The sequence below is a fragment of the Pipistrellus kuhlii genome, unplaced genomic scaffold (assembly GCF_014108245.1).
Source record: "Pipistrellus kuhlii isolate mPipKuh1 unplaced genomic scaffold, mPipKuh1.p scaffold_m20_p_3, whole genome shotgun sequence".
Lineage (NCBI taxonomy): Eukaryota > Metazoa > Chordata > Mammalia > Chiroptera > Vespertilionidae > Pipistrellus > Pipistrellus kuhlii.
In genome coordinates, this window is record NW_023425529.1 from 42,392,047 (window position 1) to 42,419,177 (window position 27,131).

Here is a 27,131-nt window from a genome sequence, read left to right on the forward strand (position 1 = left end):
GGCTGGCGGCTAGTTTATATCTGGGCTTACAGGGGCGCAGGGCGGCGGAGGGCAGCGCGGGGCATTCTCGGGGGGAGGGTGGTGGGAGGACTCCTCACTCCCGGCTGGTGCCAAAAATCTGCAGGAAGAAGGTGAAGATGTAGATGATGTCCAGGTAGATGTTGAGGGCTCCGAAAACATACTCCTCGGGGCTCAGCGTGTGGCGTCGGTTACCCATCAGCAGCTGAGTGTCAAACGCCAGGAACTGAGGGGAGGGGGAGAGAGAGAAGGAGTCAGAAGGCTCTGTCACTGTGACGCTGACCCGAGGGGCCCAGTGTCCCCACCCAGGCCCACCCCTGACTGTGTTACTATCGCTTGCTGCCTGGCTGCTCGGCGACCTTCCAGCCCAGCCTCTGGAACTTTCCCAGAACCGGGAACTTTCCCAACACCTCTGTCCCTAACTTAACACCTATTCACGGAGCACCTACTGCGCGCCAGGCACAGGGGCGCAGTGAAGAACAGAACAGACAAGACCCCTTACCGCACAGCGCTTCGAGTCTAGAGGGAAGTGGGTGTGAGTGTGAGTGCAAGCAAAGCGCCGGGTGCGGATCACAGGAACCTGGCCCGTGTGGGGGTGGCCGGGCGCCAGGAAGGCTTCCTGGAGGAGGGGGCCTTGAGGGGCCTTCAAGCTGAGTCCCCATCTTCTTGCCATTCCTTCCCCCCCACCAGGGCCCTGCTCTTAGAAGACAAATGAACGCTTCAAGTACTAGTGAGCAGGCAATGGGTATTTATTAGGGTGTTCCCCAGACATCAGCCTGCTTGGTCCTAAGAGTAGGGGTTCTGTGACTCCCAGAGAAAAACCACAGCCCAGAGACGCTAGGTACGTGCCTAAGGTTGCACAATTAGCAAATGGCAAAGCCGGGACTTGAACCTGAGCAGACCTCCTCCACAGCCCCCGTGCTTCGCCATTCAGCTCTGCTGCTGCGGACAGCCCGCGGGTGTGTGTGTGTGTGTGTGTGTGTGTGTGTGTGTGCCTCCTGCCGGGAGACAGGCTCTCCCCGGGCGCCCTTTTGGCCTCCAGGACTACGAATCGTTATTCCCCGAGAGATGGCTCCTCTGGGCCACCCTGCTGCTCCCCACCAGGCCTCCACTGCCCACCGCGACTCCTGCAGGCAGCTTTTCTCATGGGGTTCCTGCGGGCAGGGCAGAGCCCCGCGAGAAGGAGCCTATGACATCTGACAGGCATGCTGTACTTTTCTGGGAGAAAGAAGCCAAAAAGTTCCACCCGTGCCTCGAAGGTTATGAGCCACTGATCCACAAGGGATTGGAATTCTTCAGATCGATTCACATTCCTGCTAACTGAGCTGTGCCCGGCTCTCCCGTCACCTGGGCACGGCCCCATACTCCTTGGGCACTCTGGAACATGCGTTCCACGGCACCGATGCCGGGGCGAGGGCGGGGGCCAGCGCCGTGCTGAGAGCTGCAGCCGATGGGGGGCCCAACGGTCGCCTCTGGGGGCTCCTGGCTTAGTGGGGAGTCTGAGAGGATACAATAAAAATCAGTAAATGGCCCAGGCCGGTGTGGCTCAGTGGACAGAGCATCAGCCTGCGGAGTAAAGGGTCCCAGGTTCGATTCTCGTCAAGGGCATGTACCTTGGTTGCGAGCACATCCCCAGTAGGGGGTGTGCTGGAGGCAGCTGATGGATGATTCTCTCTCATCGATGTTTCTAACTCTCTATCCCCCTCTCTTCCTCTCCGTGAAAAATCAATAAAAAAATATTTTTAAGAAACAACGGTAAATGCCATAATTAGGGCTGACTGGGTAGGAGGAAGGTGTCCTGGGAGAGGTGACACTTCGCCGGGGCTTTGAAGCATGAGTAGGAGTTTGCTAGACGGAGAAGGCAGGGTATGATGGGTGAGGAGATGCAGCATGGGGAGAGCAGGGTGGAAGGAGACGGAGGGAGGGGCCAGCTAACACTTTACCCTGGAAACTGGGCCCAGCTCCATTCCCTTCGCCCCAGACACCGACTCCCTGACTCGAGGCCCCAGGCTCCTTGGAGTTGCTTTAGGTGCAGCCCGTGTGGACCCCACCTCCCTGACCATGGCCCCGGGGCACAGGGGGCGGAGGCCCTTCAGGGAGCAAGTCCAGCACGTGGGCCCCGAGGAGGGCCACCCTGGAAGGCGAGGAGTGGGGCCGGTGACGAATGCAGGCTTCAAAGTCAGACTGACTGGATTCTAGTCTTAGTTCCGCCACCCGCTAGCAGTGGGCCCGGGCAAGGCACTGCTCTCAGAGACAGGTGAGCGCAGAACACCTTTCCCGAGGTGGTTGTGACTGGGAGATAATGAGTGCAAAGCGCCTGGCGCGGCGCCTGAGACGTGGTGAGCGCCTAATGAATGGGAGCTGCTGGTGTGGTTTTATTGTTATTATCTGCCGGAGAGGTGCCCTCTTGAGAACATGTGTTCGCCGCTGCTGAGCCTCCTGCGTCTCCCGCGGCTCATTGAGGAGGCAGATATGTTCCTAGGAAAGCTGTGTGGCCTCCACAGAAGAAGAACGGGGAGCCATGCCCTGGGCCGAGAAGGCCCTGTTCACGCAGGCCGGCCTTTCTGGGCTCCGCGGCACTGAGGAAAGGGCACACGCGAGCCCAGGGCTGGAGCTGGAACACCTGGGTCTGAGTGCCGGGCCGTCCCTCAGTAGCCATCACCCGCGTGACCTCAGCACCCTCATCTACAAAACGGGAGGGTAGCAATGGCCCCATCTCCGTGTGGTTTGGAGGGTACATAAATGACAATGTAGGCAGCACCAGCTATTACTGTTCTTTAGGATCATCTCGCCCCATTCCACGCTCCTGAGTTTGATTTGGGTCCCCCCCCCCCCCAAACACTTTCCTTCAGCAGAGAGAACAAGGAGAGGGGCCGATCCAGTGCCACACGCTGCTAAGCAGTCACGCCTGCCAGCAGAAGTTAATAAACTGCTGATCTGACGTATCAATCAGTAGCTCGCTTGGTTGATTGCCCGGAGCCTGGTCACCCCTGGGTGAGCTAATGAAAATCAATCTCTCAGCTCCGAAGGCTGGGACCTGACCGGGTTTGGCGGAGGCTCCTCCAAGGAGCACTCACCCAGGAGGCCCCTGAGAGCCGCCAGCTGGCTCTTCTCTCGGAGAAAAGAGGAATGAAGTGATTTCTGCCCCTGCCACTGGCCGGTGGCCACGGATGCTTATCTGTGTTGGGATAGCCTGCCCCACATTCCACCCCACGGCCTGGCATCCCCCATCTCGGCAACCTCACGCCTGCGAAGCAACTGAAGCAATATTATGGAGCATCTACTATGTTTCAGGGAACTCGCCTTCAGAGAACTAGCAATCGGATGAGAGCAAAAGACATCACCAGAGATTGTTAGCAAGCATTCATTATAGGGGAAAATTACCCACCAATAATGCCCCTGGGTGACAGTAAGCATTGCTAACTAACATCTTGGTTGAGAGCCAGGTATCTTGGTTACAGTTAACATCTCAGCTGGCAGCCAAGATCTGAGCCGAGAGCTAAACCACGGGTCAACCACAGAGAGGGCAGCAGGCACTTGAGTTGGTAGCCAGCTGAAGACAAGAGCAAGTGGGATACGGGCAAGAGGCAGGGGAATTAGGCTGATGTCTGAAGAGTCCTTTTACACACTATTCTTTCATCTCATCTCACGCACCCAATTTGCCTGAGGAGGTGCGTGCTACTGTCACTATTTTACATGTGAGGGAAGGCGTCTCAGGGCAGGTGGCTGGCTTGCTGGCAGTCATTTATCCAGGGCCGCAGCCAGGTGACCTGTCTCATTCTGATGGAGATGGGGTGGAGGGAGGGAGGGGCGTGCACAGAGGCAGAGGATCCAAAGCAAACTTTCCAGGTTCACCCAGCTGGCCAGCGCTGGGCCTGGCCAGGGCCCCTGGCTACGCACTTGGGCTGACCCTGCTGTGACCAGGGCTTGGGCTTAGATCCATTGTTCTCCCAGGCGTGAGGCAGCGAGGGAGCAGGCCAGGGACAGGCCAGCTCAGAGGCACCAGCAAACAGGCCCTGAATACAAAACGCTGAGGCTGCAATGCGTTGAATCAGCATAAAAAACAACACACGGACCGTGTCCATCCCACAGAAAGGCCAGCAGGTGAGCACACAGCGGCAGGCCGAGGCTGTCCCCGTGGCATGGGTGCCCACCGCGGAACGCCGAGAACACCCGGTGCCATCAGTGAGGGCCGGGTGAGGAGCTGTGGGCGGCAGTTCCGGGACAGAGACAGCTCAGGGCCCGGAGCGCTGCAGGCTTCCTGGGGGGTGCAGAGAGCTGGGCCCAGCTGGCCCTGCCACCACCTTCGGGCTTGGGAGTGAGGCTGGGCTCTGGGGATTCTTCGGGAAGAAACAACGAGCCTCAAGCCTGCACCCTCCGTTGAGATGGGGGTCGGGGTGAGGGAGGGGAGGCGCCGAGTCCACGAGCTGCCTGGGGCCAGTGTTACATACTTCTCTCGTCTTCACTGACCTCGGTGTCAAAAACGTCGATACGGACAACTGCACGTAACCTGGGGCCTGGCATGCATCTCCAGAGGGGTCACCGCGGGGGCAGGGTCTGGCAGGCACGTGGGCCAGGAAGCCCGGCCCAGGATACAAGGGGAGCAGCGTGCAAAGTATATGTGAGAGAGCCGAGGGCGGTCTTAGGAGGAAGGGCAGGAGTGTGACGCAGTGTGCAAGCACATGGGCCGGGAAGTCACACAGGCCTGGGTTCAAATCTTGCCTCTGACCTTAGGCAACTGACCATTACTAACAGGTAATACTTATGGATCACCGATGATGTGCGGGGCACGCTCCAAGTGCTTTGCACATATTAGTTCATTTTAAAGTTACAACGACCTATGGAGTGGGGACTATTGCTATCTGCATTTTATAGATTTAAAAAAACGAAGCACAGAGACCTGACAGCTAAAATGTGGCAGAGAATGGATCTGAGCCCAAGCACCCTGGCTCCCAAATCCAGGGCTCCGGGTGGCAAGGTTAACATTTACAGTAAGGGTACACGCTACCACAGGAGACAGGAACATGCACAGGTTCTCTGTGCATGTTATCATGTGTTCTCTGTGCATGTTATTGTGTGTAATCATTACCCAGTCCTGTGAGAGAGTTCATATTAGCCCCATCTTAAAGATGAGGCACCTGAGGCAGTAACTTGCCCACGGTCACAGTGGTAAGAGGAGGAGCCAGGCCGTGGACGTGGTTTGGGTGGGAGAGCTGCCTCCCACACTGCAGGCTCCGCTGCCCCTTCTGCCAGGGCCTCTCCTGGCTCTGCGCTGCAGAGTGCCCTGCCTGTGAGCGCAGTGACTCCTCGCCTCCCCGCCCCTGCCCCTGCCCCTGCCCTGCTCCCCTGCTCCCCACGGGGCCTCTGAATCACCATCTCCCTCCGTCCTCCACCCCTGGGCTGGAGAGGGGGCTCTGGGTCTGGTTCCTGAGAGGTGAGGCTCTAGGAAGTGAACTGAGGTGAGGCCGGGGAGGGGGCACCTTTGAGCGGAACAATTACTGGTCAATCCCGCCTCCCCGCTGCCCTGGAGGAATCTGCTCCACTTCCCGGCATTAAAGGGGAATGTCCCAGCAATCGGACTCCAGGCATCTGGTGCTGGCCCGCACGTTCTCCCTGCAACCCCCACCCCCCCCCCCCCCCCCTGCCCCTGACCCCTCCTGACCCGGCCTCCCCCAGCCTCTGGCCTGTCCGCACAGCCTCTCACTCATCTTCCTTAGAGCAGGGAGATGGGGATGTTTCCCAGGGCCCCCGCCTGGCCAGGCTGGGCAGGCAGAGAGAGTTCTCATCACATTAGGCCATCACCTAATTTCTAAAACCCTCTGCCGAGCTTCTTCCGTGGGCCTGCGGGACAGCTCCTGATCTAGGTGGCTGGGACCCTCCCCGAAGAAGGACGACCTGAGGTAGAGCAACTGCCCAAGGCCCTGTGGGCAGGGAGGCATAATTAATGAGCTCCGAGGTGCCTCACTGCAAACCTGTTGGCCAGGCCCTCGGCCCCACCCGGCCTCTCTTCCCAGCCCAGCCCTCCTGCCGGCCTCAGCCCCTCCACCGTGCCCAGCCCAGCCCTCCAGCTGTCCTGCCTGGTTCTCCAGGAGCTTCTACAGAAAGCACCTGAGAGGGCACTAGAGGGGAGAGGAGGATGGGGCCACCCTGCGGTTAGTACCTTTCGGCTGACTCACCCACTTCCACGGCATCAGGGTCTGGCGCCCAATGGCGGTGGGTGGGGTGTGGCAGAAAACCCAAGGCCTCTTGAGAATGCACCAGAGCTGATGGGTGAGGCCTAGGAGGGGCTGCCTCTCAAGCTGGGCCACAACCCTAAACACCTGGGCTCCCCCCCACCCCCCTCCCAGCCCAGCCCAGCCGTGGCCGGCCCTCAGAAATGGGGAGGGGCTGTGATCTCTGGGAGAGAAAACCATTTGCTTCTCCCAACTTTGCCAAGGCTCAGGCTGGTGGGAGGGGGCTGGTGCTCACAGGAGTCTGGACCTCCTCTGACACTTGTCTCCACCCCTCCCTCAGCCTCTCCCTGGGGACATTTTTTCTAGCTGCAGAGCAGGGAGGGCCCCTCATGGTGCTGAGGATGCCCCAGGCTAGGCTAGGGGATGCCAGGCTGGGCCGCTGGAGAGAGAAGGGGTGCTGGGCGCTGGTTCTGGGGTGACCGCAGACTCCACAGGACAGAACTGAGGCTGGACAGAGGTCAGATGGAGGCCAAGGGCCTCCTGAGTTGGGAGTTAATGGGAAGGCTGGGTGATAGATCCTCCCTTCCTCCAGTTGATGGACAGACATAAACCCCACCTGCAGCTAGACATTCCTGAGCTCTGAACCACCAGTCAGCACCTGCCAAAGACCCTAAGCCCCGATTCCTAAGTCCCTAGGTCCCTAATCATAGGCCTTACATGAAACCACCAATCAGCATGTGCTGAGCCCTAAGCCCCGTCCCCTATCCTCCCCTTAAAAGTACATGGACCCCGGCCCTCGCCCTCGCTCTCTTCCTCTCTCTCTCTGGAAGCAGCTGGCTTCCAGTGGTACTCTTCTCTTCCATAAAACCTATGTCCTGGCATCCTGGTCTCCAGCCCTCACTATTTCTCTTTCACCAGGGACCTTAGTTCTTGTGGGCCTGGGCCTCTGAGGGCCTCTGTCCACCTGAAACTGAGGCGAGGGAGGGAACGAATCCAGCGAGTGTCTCTCCCCTCTCCCAGCCCCTCCCTGCCTCACCCCTCCTTTACCCCATGGAAATCCAGGGGACCTGCTGTATGTCTTCCTTCCTTTGACCCAACAACTGCGGGCAGGGCGGGAGCAGGGGGCCATGCACCAGGTTCCTATCCATGTTTACACAGCCCGAAGGATGAGCCCGGCCAGGGCCTTTGGTGTGTTGTCTCCCAGGGAGACATTAACGGGTAATTAATTAGCCCTGCGGTGCCTCCTCTGCTGTGACTCACTGTCAGCTGTGCAGCCTCTTCCTTTGAGGATGGCACCCCGCCATGCCTCTCCGGCGCCCCTTCATTCTGCTGTGCGCCAGACCCTGTTCTAAGCCCTGGGGAGGCAGCGCACACAAGCCAGACACAAGGCCCTGCCATGGAAGAACTTACATTCTGCCGGAGGGAGACACATGAGAAACAAACAAATCACAAAGATACGGAGTCTGTCAGAGGATGAGAAGGGCTATGGAGAGAAATAAAGCAGGGCAAGGAGTAGGGAGCAGTGTGTGTGTGTGTGTGGGGGGGAGGCAGGGGAGGAGGGGGAGGAGAGAACCTGTTTCTAGGCTGATGGGAATAATCCAGAAAGGGCGATACTACTGATGGGGAGGGGCTGGGGGGGTCAGTTACTGGAGAGACCTCTCAGCCCCCCCAACTCCAAGACAATAGGAGATGTCCCCTCCCCCCCCTCCCCTCTACCTCCCCTTCCTCCTCCGCCCCTCCACCACCCCCCCTCCTCCTTGGAGTTGTCTTCTTTGAGGGGGACCACGGGGCCTTGGAAATGGCACCAGCCTGGGCACAGGACACCGGGGTCCTGTCCTAAACCCGCCTATCCCTGGCACTGGGACTCGGTGCCAGCCCTTTAACACTCGGGCCCCAGGTGTGAAATCAGGCCTTCTAACATCAGCGATGCCCCTCTGCCCGGTGGAGGTAAAAACCCAATGAGGTAACAGGTGTGAAAGTGCTTTGTTGAAAGGTAAAGGGTGGAACAGATGGTTGGGTTGTTCTGATTATTCTAATAACACAAGGGATTAGTAAAAAAATTTAACGGATTAATGTTCATCCAACTCTACTTGTACCGACAGCCTCCCCACGAAGCTGACACACTCGTGACCTGATCCTCTGGAAGCCAAGTGAACTCCCCTGCCCTCTACCCATCATGCTCCGCCCCGCCCGCCCTCCCCCCTGCACTGACCCTCTTCCATTTGTCTCTGGCAAACCCTGGCTCGCCTCTGAGGCCCCAGCAGCTCCGTCCTCCCAGCGTGACCCTCCCTCTTTCTTTCCTCCTGGCAGGTCCCCGCCCCTTCCTCCGGGTCTGAACTTGTCTTCAGCGGGTACTGCCTGGAAGACAGAGGGCTGGTCCGGAAGCCGAGGGAAGTTAAGTGTTGTAGGGTGACACCATCCTGGTTTGCCCAAGATTTACGAGGCCCCCCAAGAAGTGGGGATGTCAGTGCTTACACTGGGACAGTTCTGGGAAAGCTGGTCACCCTCGTCTTGACCGAAGCCACCCTTTGCTGCTGCGCCATCACCTGCCAGGAAACCTGGGACCCCGCACTTAACTCCTTTAGGGTTCCGTTTTCTCATCTGCAGAAGGAGGCACCTGGAGTTTCACTAGATCCTTTTTTAGTTCCTTCCGGCGCTCCAGTTTTGAGCCTGGAGTCCTTTACTCATCGCACAGATATTCACTGAGTGCTGCCATATGCCACACACCCTGCTCTTCCCGTTAACTGTGGCCTCCTGGGCACACAGCACATTACACATAGTAGGTGCTCAATAAAGACCTGTGGGGATGAATGAACCAACGGACCACACCCCCATGCCTGCTTTGCCAATCTGTCCAAAACCTCTGCTCACGTATCTGACCCCCTCACTCCCCCGTTTCTGCTTGCCCGCTCTATCACCCTCAAGCCTCTGGGACCAGTGCCTACGCCCGGAACGCTGGCCACACTGAGTTGAGCGGACACTCCAGTGAGGGCGAGGACAGTCCGGTGACTGCTCCCGCTGCCAGGGGAAGTTTACCTTGGGCACCGCCACCCAGGAGATGTCACCAACATGAGTTTATCTCCGTGGCGGACCCTGGGGCAGTCACCGCCCCACCTGCCACCCCTTAGAGCTCCTCTGAGCAAAGGGTCAGCACCCAGGCTTGCTGCAGGTGAATGTCTGCCCCGGGTCACCTTCTGTCCCCTGGGCACCTGCCTCCAGCCACCCACTCTGCAGCCAGGCCACCCAGTTCCGGGTCTGGCCTTCCCACTTCCTTGAGTGCTGGATGACCTTGGACAAGCTATTATCGTCTCTGAGCCTCGGCTCCTTACCTGAGTTTTGTTAACAACAGAACTTATTTTGCAGAGTTACGGCGAGGAGGGCGTGTACCCAGGGAGCGTCCAGGGGAGAGGGGAGCCAGTGCTCACTACACGTGAGCTGTGATTGTGGTCACCCGCGCCCCCTCGCTGGGTGGGAAAAGTCCAGAATAAGCTGAGCCCGAGTGCCCCTCTCACTGGGCGCTCAGAACCTCCTGTGCCCCGATAGATTCCCCGAGGAGAGTGGCCACTAACTGAGTCCAAGGAGCCAGGACCTTCACCTCCCACCCCATCAGCAGCCCTGGTTCTCCCTGACGCCAGGGGCGTCTTCCCAGCTCTTCCAAAGCTTCCATCCTGCTGCTCCCACCTTCCTCCTGCTCTGCCCGGACGGGCTGGTCTGAGACCAGAGGGAATTGCTTGACCTCAGCACTGAGCCCTGCTCGGCCCCAGGCACGTCCCGCGGCTCAGGGCGGACCGTGAGAAAGGCAGAGAAGACGGAGGCCTGGGGAGATGATCCGGGGTGGGGCCCCGGGGAGCCACACTTACCAATGTAAACACGCCTGCTCCCAGCACGGCGTACACTGCGTGGAGCCAGGGCACCTACGGGGCAGACAAACAGCGGGCTCAGGGATGGCAGATGGGGCGGAGGGGCAGGGAGGAGGGCTCAGTCCAGAGCATGGGGGACGTGCGTGGAACAGACCTTCCTAGGGGGACCCTCCCTCACTGCCCCCAACCCTCCCCAGATGTTCCTAAGAAATGCCAGGTCCTTAACAGGGATCCCCAGTTCTCTCTGTGTGTCCAGGGTGGGCAGGGGAACCCCAGGCTAACAGTGACCCTGGAGGGCCCAGCAGGGAGCGCCCCACCTGACCTGCACCTGTTCCCTCCGTACTACCCCAGGCTCTGGCAGCACCCAGCACCCAGGGACTTCCCGTTGGCCTGTCATTCTCCCAGCCTGCGCGCCTCCTCCCTCCCTGCCCTGCACAGTCTGTCTGTGTCTGCGGGGAGTTCGCAGGTTCTGTCTGTCTGGTGAGGGGCTGGGTGGGAGGGGACAAAGACTTGAACTCAAGGGTGAGGTGGGGTCCATGTGGGATTCCCGCCGGCAGTGCGGGACCTGCGGAGGCAGGTACCACAGCCCTTCCCGCTCAGCCCTGTGGAAACCCTGTGCGAGGCACCGCATCCCAGAAGATTCCAGGAAACACAGGCATCCCAGCTGCCTGACAGGGTCAATAAAGGGTTCTTTGAAGCTTGGGGCCCCACCCTGTACCCCCATCCTAGATACACAGAGGGCCCCAGGCCAGCTCTGGCCCCTCCCTTCGTCAACCGTCAACCGGATCCTGGGAAGAGCCAAGGAGTGCTAGAGCCGCTCCAGCTGTTCTAGGGGCAAAGCACTGGGGGGCTGGGGGAATGGGGGTGAGGAATGCTGCTCCCAGCCTGGCAGAATAGGGGTGGGGCTGACCGAGTACCAAGAGGAGGAGGGGTGGGTGTAAGACTGAGGGGCCCCCCTCCACAGGGTCCAATATTTCAGCTTCTTCTCTTGGGTTCCCAGGATCAGAACCTCAAAATGGGTCACTGAGGCCTGGGAAGTCCTAGTTGGGTATCCCAGAGCAGGCAGGGAGTTTGGCTGAGATTTGGCTGCCCCATGGATGTTCCAAGGGGGTGAGGACAGCTGCGTGTCGGACCCTCGCCTGCCTGGCTGCCCCGATCTGTCCCTCCGCACTTGGCTGATCCCCAAGAGTCCCGAAAGGCTCTTCCCCGGGACCCCTCGGGGTCTGGTGGCCCCCCGGAGCTCAGGAGCACCCTTCCCTGCCACGGGTTTGAATGCTCTGGGCACCCTCCCCTCCAGCCGCCCCTCCCCCTAGAAGGGCGGATGGGGAAGGTGAAGCCGGATGTGGCTCATGGTGCCGGCAGGCGCCCAGGCCTGCTGAGAAAGGCCTCCTTGTTGGTTTGCTTACGCTGCCAACAGGCCCCGGGCAGGTGCCAGGAGGGGCCGGTGAGCCTCTGGCTCTGGGCCTTCCGGGGAGGGTGTGGGAGGAAATGGCACCCCCCGGCCGGCAGGCTCCCTCCCTCCCTCCCTCCCTCCCCGAGAGGCCCGCTGAGCCCCCAGACCAGGCATCTTCAAACTATGGCCCGCGGGCCACATGCGGCCCGCAGAGGAGTCTGATCCGGCCCGCCAGGTTTTTTGGGCAGTGAGCGCAGCCGAGGTGTTACAGTAGGAATTAGTAGTTCATATAGTCCGGCCCTCCAGCTCTCTGAGGGACCGTGATCTGGCCCCCACTTTAAAAAGTTTGAGGACCCCTGCCCCAGACTCACGTATTGGAAGGGCAGGAGGATGGCCAGGATGAGCCCACTGAAGAAGAGCGTCATGAGCAGCACGAAGAGCACGCCCTGGCAGGAGGTGAAGTCAAACTGCAAGGATGGGAGTGGTCAGCGGCTGGCGGGGGCCTGTCCGGCTCCTGCGGACCAGCATCCCTTCCCCATCCCCGCTCCCGCTCCCGCTCCCAGTGGCCTCCCCGGGCCCCTCTCGTCCCCTTTGTCTATCCCTGGAGGCCCCGCCCCGCCTGCCTCCCGCGCCCCAGGGCTGACCTTGGTCTGGAAGCTGAAGATGGTGACGGAGAGGCAGACGAGGGCCGTGATGCTCAGGCACAGCAGCACCGAGGTGGTGTTGTAGTAGCTGAGGGCACAGGCGGGGGTCAGCCAGCTCCCACGGCCTTCCGCCCAGGCCCAGGCTCCTCTGCAGCCCTGACCCCGAGAGCTCTCGCCCCTACCCTCTCTCCTCTCCAAGGGTTTTCCTTCTCCCTGCTTCCTGCTCCCTTCTCTCCGGCCCCCGAGCTCCCAACCGTGTTGGAAGGATCTCGGAGAGGTGGGAATGGGGTGGGGAGGGGGGTTTGTGCTATTGCCTGTAGGTGGGAACTTCCATAACCGCACGTTCGGGGTCTTTTAAGCTGCAGCCTGACGGGTCACCTTGGTCTCCTCCATCCCCACCCCTCCCCACGGGCCTACAGGTCCCAGGGGCACCATCAGGTGGAGCGCACAGGGAGAGGGCTCCAGGCCAGCGTTTCCTGCCTGTGCTCTGCGCCCTCCCCATGCTCCCAAGAGGATGGAGTCGGGAGCATTTCCACCCGCCGGGTGGCGAGTCCCAGGCTGTAAGCCTGGCCTAGGGCCCCTATGGCTCCCTGCCCCCTGTCCCCTTTACCTGGACAGCATCCCAGTGAGGTAGGCCATGGACAGGGTCTGAAAGGAAAAGCAGAAATTCCACGACTCAGACTTTGGGGCCAGACACCTTCCAGGTCCAGCCTGGGTGTCCATCCCTCAACTCTGAGTCGACCTCACTCACACGGTTTACCTCGAGGAGTCGGGCCCGGCGATGCAGCTTCCCAACAGGCCTCGTGCCAGCTGCCTTTCCTTCAGTGGCAGCCCTGCTCTGCCCCCTTCCTGAGCCCTCCCACCCCTCATTCTCCGGAGCTCCTGGACGGCCCATGCAAACCTCTTACACACAAAACCGCAAAGAAGAGAGACAGCGGATGGAGGGGGGGAAGGAGAGACTAAGTCCGTTTGGAAAGAGGGTGGGGTGTCTTTGGGCCTGTCCAGTGGGGCTCAGTGGTTGAGCGCTGACCTATGCACCAGGAGGTCACGGTTCAGTTCCCAGTCAGGGCACAGGCCTGGGTTGCAGGCTCGATCCCCAGTGTGGGGCATGCAGGAGGCAGCCAGTCAATGATTCTCTCTTATCATTGATGTTTCAAACTTTTTCTCCCTCTCCCTTCCTCTCTGAAACAAATAAAAATATATTTTAAAGATAAGAAGTGGGGTGAAAATACCCCTCTCCCCCAGCGGCCTCACATTAGACATCCCCAATCTAGACATCCTGGCCTTGGAGCCCACCTCCCTCCATCCCCACTCAGCACCTGCCCTCAGCCCCCCGGATCACTTACAAAGACGGTCAGAAGAATCATGTTCCAGGGGAAATATCTCCTGTAAGGCAAGCCACTGGATTCAGAAGAATGGGGTGGGGTGGGGAGGGGGTGCCAGCAGCTGCAGGCTGGGTCACCCCTGCAGGGACAGGGGTCTCTGCCCACCCCCATCTCCACTCTTTGGAGGCTCTTTCTTTAGCCACATTTCCATGTGCCATCTGTCTGTCCTCCCTCCGCCCACCTCAGAGGTAGTAAGTAAAGGAAGGGGGTGCAGCCCTACATGAAGGAGCCCAGAGAGGGGTGAGGCCTTCTGAGGGGGGCACAGCACACTGGTGGCAGGCAGGCCTGGGGTCAGAATGCCCAAGTCCTGCTCACGTTTCCACAAGTTGCTGCTCTTCAAGCCATCATCATACCTAGGTCCAGAACAGCAGGCCAGGGTCATGTAGGTCGCAAAGAACACAACGCTGTGAGAGACAGATGAAGGGGGAGTGAGCAGCCCACCCCCACCCCCGTTCCCTGCCTCCCTCCCCTCCCCAGGCCTCTCCATTCAGTCCCTTGGACTCCACAGTCATCCCACTCTATACCCCCACAAGGCACCAGGCAGGGTGACGGGGACTGGGGTAAGCTACAGTCATCCTAGCACTTAGAATGGACAGGAAGGTGGTTCAGTTCTAAAAGAGACAGGGGATGGAAAGAGCCTGCCTCTGTACATACTTGGGAGCATGGGACAGCTGATCCCCACCCAATGTGGTCTCCCTGGACATCAGCTTATTACTTCAGAGGGAAAGCTCATATGTACTGTGTTCTATGTGCCAGGCAGAGTGCCGTGTGCTTTATGAAAATGAAGTAATCTCCTGTCTTCTCTGTGAAGCATGCTTTTTTTAAGTTAATCTTCAGGCAAGGATTTTTCCCATTGATTTTCAGAGAGAGGGGAGGAAAGGGTAAGGGGAAAGGGAAAGGGAGGAGAGAGGGAGAGAAAAAAACATTGATGTGAGAGACACATCGACTGGTTGCCTCTGGCACATGCCCAGACTGGGCCGGGCATTGAACCTGCAACCCAAGTACGTGCCCTTGACTGATTTAAAACCTCGACTCTTCGGTGCATGGGCTGATGCTCTGACCACTGAGCCATGCGGGCCAGGGCAGCATGCTTTTCATCGAACAGCTGAGGCACAGTGAGGTCAAGTGACTTGTCCAAGGTCATGCAGCTACCACCTGGCAAAGGCAGGATTAGAACCCAGAATCTCTGGCTCTAGAGGCCCAGCTCCATGCTGCCTCCTTCAGGCCCTTCCAGCCCATAATGACCTTGGGAGATACTTTATTGTTGGTCTACCTACCAGCAGGGGCAGGGCCCTTGTCTGTCCTGCCAGTGCCTGGCACAGGCAGGAGGCACCTGGGGCATGGGCTAAGCCCAGGGGGAGACTGGCGGGGAGCTCAGGCACAACCAGACAGGGACTGGGGATTGGGATTTCCTGGAGAGCAGCGGACGTGGAGGCCAGTCCAGGAGGTGGGAGAAGAGGTGAGGACCCAAGGGTAGGGCGTGCTCACACCTACCTAGATCGGTGCCACCACCAATGTGTGGTCTCCAGCACCCAGAAGGTTCTCAACAAGGTTCCTGCCATCCTTCCCACCCCCCTCCTGGGTCCTCTCACTCATCCCCACAGCAGCAATTCCAACCCTTCTCCCCCGCCCCGAAACCTCTCGGGCCCCCCACTCTTGGCCTGGTCTGGCCTGAGACGTCCCAGGAAGATTTAAGGTGAGGTGAGGCTCCCTTCACTCCCTGCCTGCCACCAGCAGCCATCATGTCCTGCGTCCATGTGCCCGTCCCCCTGTCTCTCCTCCCATCCAGGCCAATCCCTCAGGCCTGGGCTCTGGGTCCCACACCCTCAACGGCGCTGCCATCTCTATTTCGTAAACCTTTCTACCGCCACCTCTCCGCCCACACAAACCTCCTCAGCTGTGTTCCATCTTTCATCAACGTCTTCCCTAGTTTTAGCTGCGGCCACCTTAGCCAACTCACAGCCAAGCTTCTTGAAAAAGTTACTTCTTCTCACTGTCTTCTTCTCCACCTCCCGACCACTCCCCAGCCCAGCAACCCTGCCCCCACGTCACTTAACACGAGGACTTTGTTTGGTCCAGCGGACACTCGTCAGCCTGCCTCTTCCCGGACCTCCACAGCATCTGCTCTCTTCGCCATTTCCCCGGTTCCACATGGTCCACACGTGCTCCCTCCCTGCCTCCCTGCCCCCCAGTCTCCTTCAGAGACTCTCTGACCACGGCTCCTTCCTCCAGAGCAGAGGGTCCCTCCACGCTCTTCCCGGGCGCTCACTCACCCACAGGACTTCCTTCGTTAGGCAAATGCTCACGACTCACAGACCTACATTTCTGATCTAGGTTTTCCTTCTCAACCAAAGACCTGAGTACCCAACTGCTCACGGGGCAGACATGGCTACCCCAAAATGCACCAAACTCAACAGAGACCCGTGGTCGGCCAACTGTGGCTCGCAAGCCACATGTGGCTCTTTGGCCCCTTGAGTGTGGCTCTTCCACAAAATACCATGGCCTGGGTGAGTCTATTTTGAAGAAGTGGTGTTAAAATAAGGTGACCAAAAGTGGGACGTCTGGTCACCTTATGTTAGAAGAAGTTTAAGTTTTAAAAAATTGACTCCAAAAGAAATTTCAGTCGTGTTGTTGCTATTTGGCTCTGTTGATTGAGTTTGCTGACCACTGGGTTAGACCCGAAGGCGCTCTCTTCCCTGCTCTTCTCCGGCATCCCCAGTGCAGAAGACATGCCCCCTCTAAGTTTCCCAACCAAAGCCTCAGCACCACCCCTGACTCTCACTGCCATGCCCGACAACCACCCGGACCTGTTGATCCTCCTACCCAGGCAGCTCTCAGATCTGTCCCCTTCTCTCCATTCCCTTTGGCGGGCCCCTCTCTGCCTCTGGTCCCCCTGCCTCCAGTCCTGCCTCCTTCCCTCCAAGCTGCTGGCTGATCCCATCATGGGGCTTCCCTGCTTAAAATTCCCAAAGACCTGGCAGTGCCCTGCCTGATGCAGCCCTGCCTACCTCTCCAGCCCACCCCTCAGCACGCTCCACCCCCGCCTTTCCCCTCACCCCCCTCTGCCCCTCACTCTCCGCTCCTGCTGGAAGGGACCAGCTGGCAGGGACACTGGAGGCCTGGGTCGGAGGGGCTTCCTCTGTGTGCCACGGGCAGACCTCAGCCGAAGCCCACATCCCACGGGCCTGCTCCTCTGAGAGGCCCTTCTAGCCCAGGGCCTGGCACTGGTGAGGCGATCTTTAAAGAGTTGTGGGTGAGATGCAGGACAGGGAATGTGGGGTTGAGACACGCCTGCTGGATTTGGTGAACACGTCCTGCTTCGTGGAGGATCGCTGAATCTCCTGCCCCAGTTGAGAAACACGCCAGCGTCTGCCCTCTCTGGGACTCCCTTCCGTCATTAGCCAGTTGCTTCAGCGACACACGTAGTAACGCCTTGTCTACGTGCGTGCTGGGTGTGGGTCCTGTCCCCTGGCCAGAATGGAAGCCTCCGAGGGCAAGGGCCCCGTCTTCCTTCGCTCTGGTCCACAGCTCCTCAACCCCGAAGACCGGAGGTCAGGAAGAAGGGGCGAGGGTGCAGCCCGATACATTCACATCCCAGCTCTGCCACTACGATCACGTGACCACGAACCAGTGAACGGCAGAGCCCCCGTTTCGTCCTTTGGAAACAGGAACATTGGTACCAACTCCCTGGGCTGCGGGGATCGGATGAGAGGATGCACGTCGAGCATTCAGCACCCGGCCTGGCGCGAGTGAGGACTCAGGACAGGAGTTGTTATTACTGTCATGTGATTGACAGCTCCCAGGCTCCGGTCTCTGCCTCTTGCTCTTCTGCCTGGTTCCCCCAATCCCCTCCCACTGCTCTTCCTATTCCCACTGCCACGGCTCAGAGGGAGCAATCAGACAATAAGGCCAGAGCTCACTGAGGGAGATCACTGGGCCCGGAAAGCTGTGAGGGGGGAGAGGAGTGCTAGGAGGCTGCCCTCCCAGGGGGCAGAAGATGAGTCACCGGAGGGAGAGAAAGGCTGACTCGTGTGGCAGAGCCTGGGCCCCGGGGCCTGGCCTGGCGCCATGGGCTGTTTACAGAGTGTCAGGACAGAGGAGTGCAGCTCAGGTGGAGGCCAGCTCTACGCCAGCATCCCTGCTCCCCTGTCCTGAGCCACAAGCGAGCAGGGGGCGGGGGGAGTGCGGGGGCAGCAGAGCGGGAAGTGTGGGAGCTCTGCAATCAGAAAAGCGAGGCTATGTGGCTTCAGAAGCAATAACTCCCGAACCTTATTTCCTCCTCTGTAAATGCGGATAACGATACTGTCCGCCTTGGTGGGTTTGGTGTAAGAATCAAATGAAAATATCTGTAAAGTACTTAGCACAGAACCTCACACTCTGAGAGAGAGAGAGAGAGAGAGAGAGAGAGAGAGAGAGAGAGAGAGAGAGAGAGAGAGAGAGCTGTTGTAGTCTTAAGGGCTTAGCATGCTGCAGGAGGTGAGATTACCAGGTCTCAGACCAGGAGGCAGATGGGGGTGGGGGGAGGGGCAGGTGAGTGGTGTTGAGGGTGAGGAGGGGGCAGGCAGGCTGCTGGTCTGGAGAGAAGGGCACAGCATGTGGCGGGATGCTCAGGTATCTCGAAGGCACTTGACGGCCCTGAGAAGCACAGGGCCCATGCCCATGCCCGCTTCCTATTTCTCCCCCCCCCCTCCCCACCGCCCCCCTCCACCCTGAGCCGGGGAGAGCATCTGTTTCTGCCTTGAGCTGTTGAGGAGGCCTTGGTACAGCTCACCACCTGGAGGCCGGGTACACAGGCCCACACTCAGGGGGTGGACTCTGCCTCAACTTCCGAGGCTGTCTGCCCCCTGCCACCACTCGCTGGGGGCACGGTGGCCTGCAGACCCTCCCGCGGAGGGCCTGGCGAAGGACCTGGGGACTCTGTTCCCTTCCTCGGGGCACCGAGGCTGCCTGGCAGTGCTGACGTGCCGGGAGCCATGCCAACCCGCTGCGTGTGCCGCCCGGGCGCCGTCCCCGGGGCCTCATTAGCGTCACCACACAGGGCCTCCCGGTTCCCCGAGACGCTTGCTCCTTCCTGGCCTGCAGACAGGCCCTCTCTCCGGCGCCCCCAGAGCCTCCTCCCCTGGGACCCCCAGCTTGATGGAGACATCCCTTCACGCCTCTGCTCCTCTGAGGAGCCCCGGAGGCCAGGAGTCCCCCTCTGGTCAGGTCAGCCTTTGGCTGGCCTGCATAAACCCGAGGTCCAGTCCGGGACTGCTCGTGGCGTGGTTGACCCAGCAGGCTCAGCTGAGCCCACGGCCCCACCTGCTCCCTTTCAGCCTTGGACAGCCCTAGCGTGCAAGCTTCTTGGCCAGGCGTTTGGAGCCTCCACCCCATAAGACATCCTGGATTCCCCCACCTGGAGCCTCTAGCCCTCTGACAGTCTAGTACCAGGCTCACACCTTCCCTCGTCTTCTCCTCTGCCCGCCACTTTTCCATGTGTTGCCTTGTGCTGCCCACTGCGCTCGCCAGCAGCCCCAGAATGGAGCTGGGCTCCCAGCAGGTGCTGAAGGAACCGCTAGTGAGAGAACTGTGCTGGGTAACTCCTTCTTTGCCCAGAGAGGAGGGTCAGAATCAGCTACACCGTCAAACCTCTTCTCTCAAGTTATCTGCCACACTCCAGGAGCTGAGTGGCTTGAAAGGAAGGGAGTCTGCCAAGCAGAGGGATTAAGAGCACACGCCTCAACCTGAAGTTTGGGTTTGAATCCCAGCTCGACCACGAACTAGCTGTGTGACCTTGGACGACTTACTCAACCTCTCTGAGCCTTAGTTTTCTGAGGCAATCGTACCCTGCAGATTCGAGGAATGAATTCAATACCATGCATCTGAGCACACAGAACAATGCTCATCCCTTATTAGGCACCCTATAATTAACAATTAAATTAGTAAGATTTAATAACAATAGTAAGAGTAGCAACATTATTATTAGTGTGAGCAAAGGGGTCCCACTCCTCCTTCTCTACAGAGCCAAGGTCTGAGTCTCTCCAGCATGGCCCCAGCCCCACCCCGCCCTCCTTGTGCGGGTAGAACCTGTGCCTAGCTCCTCCCCTTCTCCTGAACCTAAGCACCTCAGCAGGGCCTTCTGGCCTCACACATCCTGCGGGGCGGGACGAGGCCATGGGCTTGTGTTCTGTCAATGGCAGAGATTTCCCACTCTGTGCCACTGAGGGTTCCCTGGGAAGGGGCCTGGGGACCGGGGGTCTGGGGTATACTCACTAGGATGCCCAGTACCAGCCTGGGTTAGCCTGGATATAGTCCTTAACGGGGTCACTGCAGAGGGAGGGAGGGAAGAAGAACAAACATTTGTCTCTATTTCTGGTTCGACATCAGCACTGGCCCCCGACCCCCACCCCAGTTCACAGGACCTGAGAGGAAGAAAGGAGGCATGCAGCCCGGTGGCTCAGGAAGCCCAGCCACAGTCCCAGGCTGGGACTCGGAAGTGCTGGGTGTGGGCGAGAGGACCTGAGAGGGACCCCGAAAAGCACCAGCCTCCCCCCGCCCCCCAGGGAGGGCTCCTGGGCGTGCACTCTCTAAGGTTCTCTCCAGCGAGAGGAGGCCCACTGCCCCGCAGCATCAGTCCGGGTGCCCCCCCACCCCAGGCCTGGCCACGGCCAGCCCCCAACAGGTGCTGGTTTCCATGCCAACTCACCAGAAGGTAAAGAGAGCCACGACGCTCAAGGTCACCAGCAGCTGGACCAGCAGGATAGTGTAGACCTGGGGGTGGAGGCAGGGAGGCTCAGGTCCCCAGCGAAGCTCAGGGAGGCCGCAGAGTCCCTGTGACTCAATCTCCTCCCCAGACCCACATCCTGTGCCCCCTTCCCTCCCCCAACTCTCCCCGTCCTCCTTCTTGAGGGTCCTGGGAACAGATCCAGGACCCAGTGAAAAGAGTAAAGATGGTCCAGAACCCACACCCAGAGGCCAAGGGGCCTCTCATATCTGCAGAGAAGAGACGACATTTTAGGGGTGGCAGGGCCAGTGGGGGGATCTAAGGAAGTACTTCCCAACAGCTGGCATCACGAGGGAGGGACAGACTGTGGCCTCTGCCGCAGAGCTCCCCACCCCACCCCCGGTCCTTCCTGGAGGGCTGGGGAGCGGCAGTTACCTTTCTGATGAAGACTCGGCGAACTTGCTGGTCATCCCAGCTGAAGGTGGTGAAGAGCTCATGGTCTCCGGCGGGGAAACGGCCCTCGTAGCTCGAGCCGCTGTCTGGTGGGCAGGGGAGGGCCGTGAGGGCTCCCGCACCCATACACACCGGCCCAACAGCCACTGCTCAGAGCTGCCGTGTGTCCAACTGGCTCCCCGGACCAGCCGAAACCTTTCCCTCCAGCCCCACGCTCAGGCCTGGCACCCCTTCGTCAGATCTCTCTCCCTCACTGCTGCTCAGGCTTCTTGTTCTGAGTCCTGAGAATGAACTGCCATCTCCCTGCCCCTTCCCTCCACCTTGGCTGGGGCTCTCTCTCGAGATGAAGCTGTGCCATACAAATTCGACCCTCCCCTCTAGGTCTCCCCACTGCTCCCCTGGACATGCGGGCTTCCCTGTGGCAAAGAATCAGAGTCGGACAGACATAACCTCAGGACTATCTAGCACATCTCAGGGTCAAGGGTCCTGATCCCAGCTTGCTCTGAGGCCCTTGGGGTGGAAACTGGGACCTGTTGGATGGGTGAACCCGCTGGGAGCCAGGCCTGGGGGAATCCTGGAGGGGGCATAAAGCTAGGACGGGGCAAGAAGTGGGGTGTGGGTGGGAATGAAGTGGGGTGTGGGTGGGAATGAAGTGGGGTGTGGGTGGGAATGAAGTGTCGCAGGCTGGTCCCAGAACTCAGACTTTCCGAAGAGCGTGGACTCCCTTGTCAAACAGACCCACACGTGGCTCCTCCTCTAAGACTGTGTGACCTTGAGCAAATGACCATCCTTCCCAAGTCCCTTCCATGAAATGGGTCAGTGAAGGGATGAAACGAGATAAAAGTGATGGCCCATGGCTCTGGCATCACCAGAGGAAAGGGTATCTGCCTCAAGTCCTGAAGAACGGCATGAGTTATCCTAGCAAAGAGACAGGGAAATGAGTCCCTGATGGGGACGAGCCACCCTCTCCTTTGCACCCCTCGTCTGGGCCATTCCTGAGGCCTCACGTGCCCCCCGTGTTCCCCTTCACGGTCTCCATCAGTTCTCCATGTTATTCCCTCCAAGGTAACAGCCTCCATCTTGGTCTTTCAAAGGCGACCACAGCACTGCCTTGCTTCAAGCTCTTTGACAGCTCCCCACTGCTTTTTACTCAAGTTCAAGCTCCTTAACAAAGCCGCCCATGAGCCCCCAGCGCCCCCCACTGCATATTATTTATTCCCTCCTCCTTTTCTGCAGCCTGTTTTCTTCAGCCATGCGTTCTCTTGCTACTGGGCACATCCCATTCCTTCAGCCTGGAACACTCATTTCTCTGCCTCTTTACTGGGAAAACTCATGCTGTTCTTCGGGACTCAAGGCAGATACCCTTTCCTCCAGGAAGTCTTCTGTGATAGCCAGGCAGGCGAGGTGAGTGCCCAGGCCTCTATCACTGCGTCTGTTGAACTGTATGGTAGTTGTCCATCAACTCGTCTGAGCTCTGTGAGGGCAGGTCTTACAAATGGATGCATCCCCAGAAACGAGCTCAGTGCCAGACACAGTGCCTGGCACACACTTAGTAACTGCCTTCCTGTCCTGACAACTGCTTGGAAAATGTTCTTTAAGGCAGCCAGTCCTGGCCACCAGGAAACGGGCCAAGAGGAAGGGGAGAGAGGTGGGCCTATTGCAGGCCTGGGGCCTGGAGACCCTCCCTCTCTCATCCTTCACTTCCTCTTCATGTTCTTTCTGTCCGCACCCCCCCACCACCACCACCACCAAGGTGCCACTAGCCAGGCCCTGGAGGGGGAGAAAAGAAGAGAGAAAGCACCCTGTGGGTATCTGAGGCGGTGAGAAGGGCTCCCCAAACACCAGAGTTTCATTACCATCCCAGTTGGACACAAGCACGTAGCTCTGCTTGGATTTAGGACGAGGAGCTTTGTGAGGAGTGGTGTGGACCATGGTGACTACTCCTTGCGAGTAGAGTCTGTCTGAGGCATTGTCCCTGGGAACCCTTCTAGAATTCTGCTGGGGGTGGGGGAGGGGAACTGCCAGGATGGGGGAGGGGGGTTGAGCGGCTACTGAGGAGGCTGAGGGGGCTGAGGAAGATTTGAGAAGGGGCCTTTCCTTATAGCGTGTGGGAGCTATATGTTCCCAGCCCTGAGGCAAAGCTCCCACCGGCTGCTCCACTTAACAAAGGGGCTCCCACCAGCTACCATTCTGGCGCTGGGAGTCTGCCTATAATTATGCCTGGTTGTGAGGGGCACTGAGGCTGTCACCCACACACCCGCCCACATCATGCCCCCAACAAGGGCCTGGGGAAAGGGAGAGAGACGGGAGAGTCATGGGTGCAGTGGATCCTCAAGTCTCTGGCCCCCAACCCTCCTAGGCCCTCCTTGGTGATGTGTCCCCACTGAGGTCTCATATCAGCTAACAAGGAAACAGGCTGCACCCCCCTCCCAGGGAGCCACCCCGCTACGGCTGTGGCCAGCCGCAGCATCACAAGCTCCTCCCTGCACTGACTGTCCTCTCTTCACTCCTTTCCTGTATCCCTTGCTTCTAGGAGGGCCTCTCCAAGACCGGCCCCTGGTTTTCCTCCCTGCATCTGTCCCTCTGCCCCAGCATGGTGCGCTGAAAAAAATTCCCCACATCCCCACCCAACAGCACTCTGACTGCAGACACTGTACGTCTCCCTTTTCACGGAGTCCTCCTTGACCGTCCTTAGGACCGTCCTCCAAACACCAAACCTTTGACCGCAGACTCCCCTATAACAACCATTCAGTGCATCTCTTTCTGGGCCACTTCCTCCCACCCCAGTTCTCCATGTGAGTCCACCTCTCCCCGTGATGCCCCGGCCTTCGGGAGCTGAGACTTACTGGGGTCCACATAGGCCCAGCTGGGGTGCAGGGGCACCGCTGCAGGGGCTGTGGGGAAGGCCCCCGCCTTCAGCCCCTCGGCGGAGGTGGCCTCCTCATAGGAGGGCGGGGCCGAGGGCACTGCCGGAGCCTCCTTCTTCTCACCGTTCGCCTGCTGCTGGCCCTCGGTCCCGGGGGCCTTGTTAGCCACGGAGAGCTGTGGAGTGGAGGCAGAGAGAGATGGTTACCAGGGAAAGGGTGCCTTCCTCGCCCTCCTCACCAAGCCTCCCCTTCAATTTGGGGAGTTTCAGGGGTGCTTTGCCCCCTGCACGAGGAAGGGCGGGTGAAGACAAGAGCCTCCCTGTTTTTGTTGTATATGTCTGCAACGAAACACGACTCAGCCTTAAAAAGGCAGGAAGTCCTTCCCTATGTGACAACCTGGATGACAGTATGCTAAGCGAAATAAGCCACACAGAGAGGCAAAAACTGCATGCTCCCAGAGATATGTGGATGCTAACATGTCGAACTCATGGGAGCACAGAGTTGAACAGTGGCTGCCAGTGGCTGGGAGATGGGGGAAATGAGGAGATGCTGGTCAAGGGGTACGAAGTGTCAGTTAGCAGGATGAAGTTCGGGGATCTAATGTACAGCGTGGTGACTGTAGTTAACAATACTGTATGTTGGTCTTAAAATCTGCTGAGAGGGTAGATCTAAGTTCTTGCCACAAAAAAAGGAGCGATGTGGAGTGATGGATATGTTGAACAGCCTGATTTTGGTGATCATTTCACAGTGTTTATCAAAACATCAAGTTGTACACCTTAAATACGTACAATTTCTATTTGCCTCTTATACCCCAATAAGCGGGGCGGGGGGGGGGGGGGGTGTCTCCCTATTTTGTAGATGGGAGAACTGAGCTCCAGGAAGGTCAGGGCTGGCCAGGCACACCCTGGAGCTGGGATAAGAACTGAGAAAGGAGAACATTCTTAGGAGAGACCCTCCCTGAGGGAGTTTTCATTTTCATTTTGGTGGTCACTGTTCCCAGGCAGGGCTGGGTTTGTGTGGTTCCACTGTTTCGTGGGGCCTAATGAGAGGTCTAGAACACAGTAAACCCTTCAAAGTATCACTGAATGAATGGTTCTCTTATTTAATCTCCCTGCTACCTTGCTAGCTGCATGTTGACCTCTGTTTTAAAATGAGGGAACGGAGGATCAGGGAGAAGACTAACTCGCCCAAGGTCACAGCGCCACACGTGGCCCACTGGGCTGCCGAGCCCAGGCACCGTCCACCGGGACCGGCGGCTTCTGCTGGGCCGGAGACAACCAAGGGCAGTGAGGTGGGAAAGCCGGGACCAGAAGCGGGGAGGAGAGGGAGGAGAGAGGAAGAGGGATGGGGACTGCAGGGCAGAGGAAGGGCAAGAGGCCCTGGCTGAGGGCCCTGCTCTGGCCTTGTCCCGTTGGAATCTCAGCCCTGCCCCCGAGTCAGAACAGAATCACAGAATGTCCCTGCTGAAAGGGAGCTCAGAAGGCATCGAATCCAACCCCTTTCCATTTTACAGACGAGGAAACGGAGGCCCAGAGGAAAACGTGTCCATGGCAGGTTGAAACCTCAAAAGCATTTAACTCGGATGTGCCCCCTGCCCCACGATGTCCACATTTAGCTTTGGAGAGAGGATGGGGGCTGTGAGGGCCTGAACGCCGCCGCCAGAGAAGGGCCGATGGGGGTGGAGGGGTGCTATGAGAACTGGAACAGCAAAAAAGGACTGAACTCTAGATCTGCCTCCGAAAAGAATGTGTTAAACCTCAAGGTCCACTGAGGAAGGACGCAGAGTCCCTTCTTTGCAGGGTCCAGCTGCGGCAGCCCCAGCCGGGCAAGCACCAGATCTCTGTCCTCGTCCCGCCCTGAGGACCACCGAACCGTACGGGTCTATTCTGTCACGAGAAAGCCCGGGAGTAAGCTGGGGGTGAGCAGCAGAGGAGGCGGGGAATGCAGTCAGCCCAGAGCGGGAAGCAGGGTCAGCAGAGTACCTGGTGGCGGTGAGGGTGGGGAGTGGAGGGGGAGGGTGCGGGTCTGGAGAGGGAGGAGTTTTCATTGTCCCCACAGTGAACACCCCCAGGGGAAGTGCCTCCAAGCCTAGGCCTGTGGGGATGGGGTCCGGGCTCATCTGCTTCCCTCCCACTCCCCAGCCTCCATGGCCAGCCAGACAGGAGAGTCATGCGCAGGAAACCCTCTCAGCCCCAGAAGGAAGTCCTCTGAGCCCAGACCCTGGGCTTGTGCCTGGGGAAAGAACGACTTCAGCTCTGTCCAAGCTGGTCCCTTCACCAGCCCCCACCCTGGCACGCAATCACCGGGAGCCTCTGGGCCTTGCCCCCCATACACACACACACACACACACACACACACACACACACCACACACACACACACACACACACACACACCACACACACACACACACACCACACACACACACACACACACACACGCACACCCGCATTCCCGAGTGAGGTCTGCCCAATGGCAGGAGGTGGTATCACCCAATGACATCATTTGAGGCCTTATGAGCTTAAAAACAGGGAGAGGAGGGTCTGAGGAGCCAAGGGACGTTGCCATTGGCTCTGAGGCTCATCTCAGAAAGCAGAAGGGGAGCATAAGGGAGGTCGCGATCTGTTTTCTTAGCTCAACCCTCAGTACCCCCAGACAGAAGACCAGAGGACCCGCCCCCTGTGCCCAGGCCCTGGTAGCGGTACAATCCCACAGGCTGCTGATGTTATATAACCCTACCAGTCAGCCCAGTCTCTGCCCAAACCCTTCCCCTACCTTTTAGGCCTAGAACCGGAAAAAAAGAAGACGTTCCACCTGGTCTCATCTAGTCCCATGCCCTGCCAAAACCTAAACAAGAATTAGAGCATCCTGAGGCGGGGCTGCCATAGCGACCCTCTGATCACAGTTGATGTGTCCAGATGTGCAGTAAGGACAGGGGTTTGGGTGGGGGGTGTTTTTGGGGAGGGTGCGAAAGATGAGCTAATGTTAGGGTTGGGATTGGACCAGATGGGGATGCTGGATGGGAACTGCCCCTCAGGGCTCACCCTGGTGAACACACAGGCGCACGCACACGCACGCGCACACACACACACACACACACACACACACACACAGGCACACACGGACAGGATATCAGGCTGACTCCTTAAGGGGGGCTGGGCATCTGTGCAGGGTTCTGGGACGTCAGAGCAAGGGGTGGAAGGGGGACAGAGGGGGAGAAGTGAGCCTGGTGGGCAGGAAGAGGCCCCGACCCGTTCCTTAAAATGGGTCCTTTGGTCCCCCGACTTCAGCAAGGACCACAGAGGACCTTCCCGCAAGGGCCCGGGGAGGATGCTAAGAGTGGTCCAGGGAGCTGGCTCCGGATGGCAGGGAGCCGGAGGATGGGGATGGAGGATGGTGCAGGCGGGGAGATGCCGGTACCTTTCCCTGGGTCATGGTGCCGTCTCTCGGGGAAGGGGTCCCCGAAGCCTGCGTCTCTTCCTTCCTCCGCGTGGGTTCTAGCAGCCTCCGCCGCAGCCGTGCCAGGCGGACCGGAACGTACCACCGGGGCGGGGGGAGGGGGGCCGGGGCGGGCCGGAAGGCTGCGGAGGAGGCCGCTGCGGATTCGCGGGCCTGGGGAGGAGGCTGCGCCGCCTC

At 59.1% G+C, this 27,131-nt stretch overlaps 1 protein-coding gene across 1 annotated transcript; it reads right to left on the reverse strand.

The window, feature by feature from the left end:
- On the reverse strand, positions 1-27,131 carry FAIM2 (Fas apoptotic inhibitory molecule 2). Its single transcript, XM_036456795.2, has 12 exons — positions 26,916-27,131; positions 23,476-23,671; positions 20,612-20,715; positions 20,159-20,223; positions 19,726-19,779; positions 13,827-13,877; positions 13,435-13,474; positions 12,699-12,736; positions 12,089-12,176; positions 11,816-11,911; positions 10,052-10,105; positions 1-244 (listed from the first exon to the last, which is right to left on the reverse strand). The coding sequence occupies exons 1-12, from the start codon at positions 26,928-26,930 to the stop codon at positions 95-97; spliced, it is 951 nt and encodes a 316-aa protein (XP_036312688.1). The 5' UTR covers positions 26,931-27,131; the 3' UTR covers positions 1-94.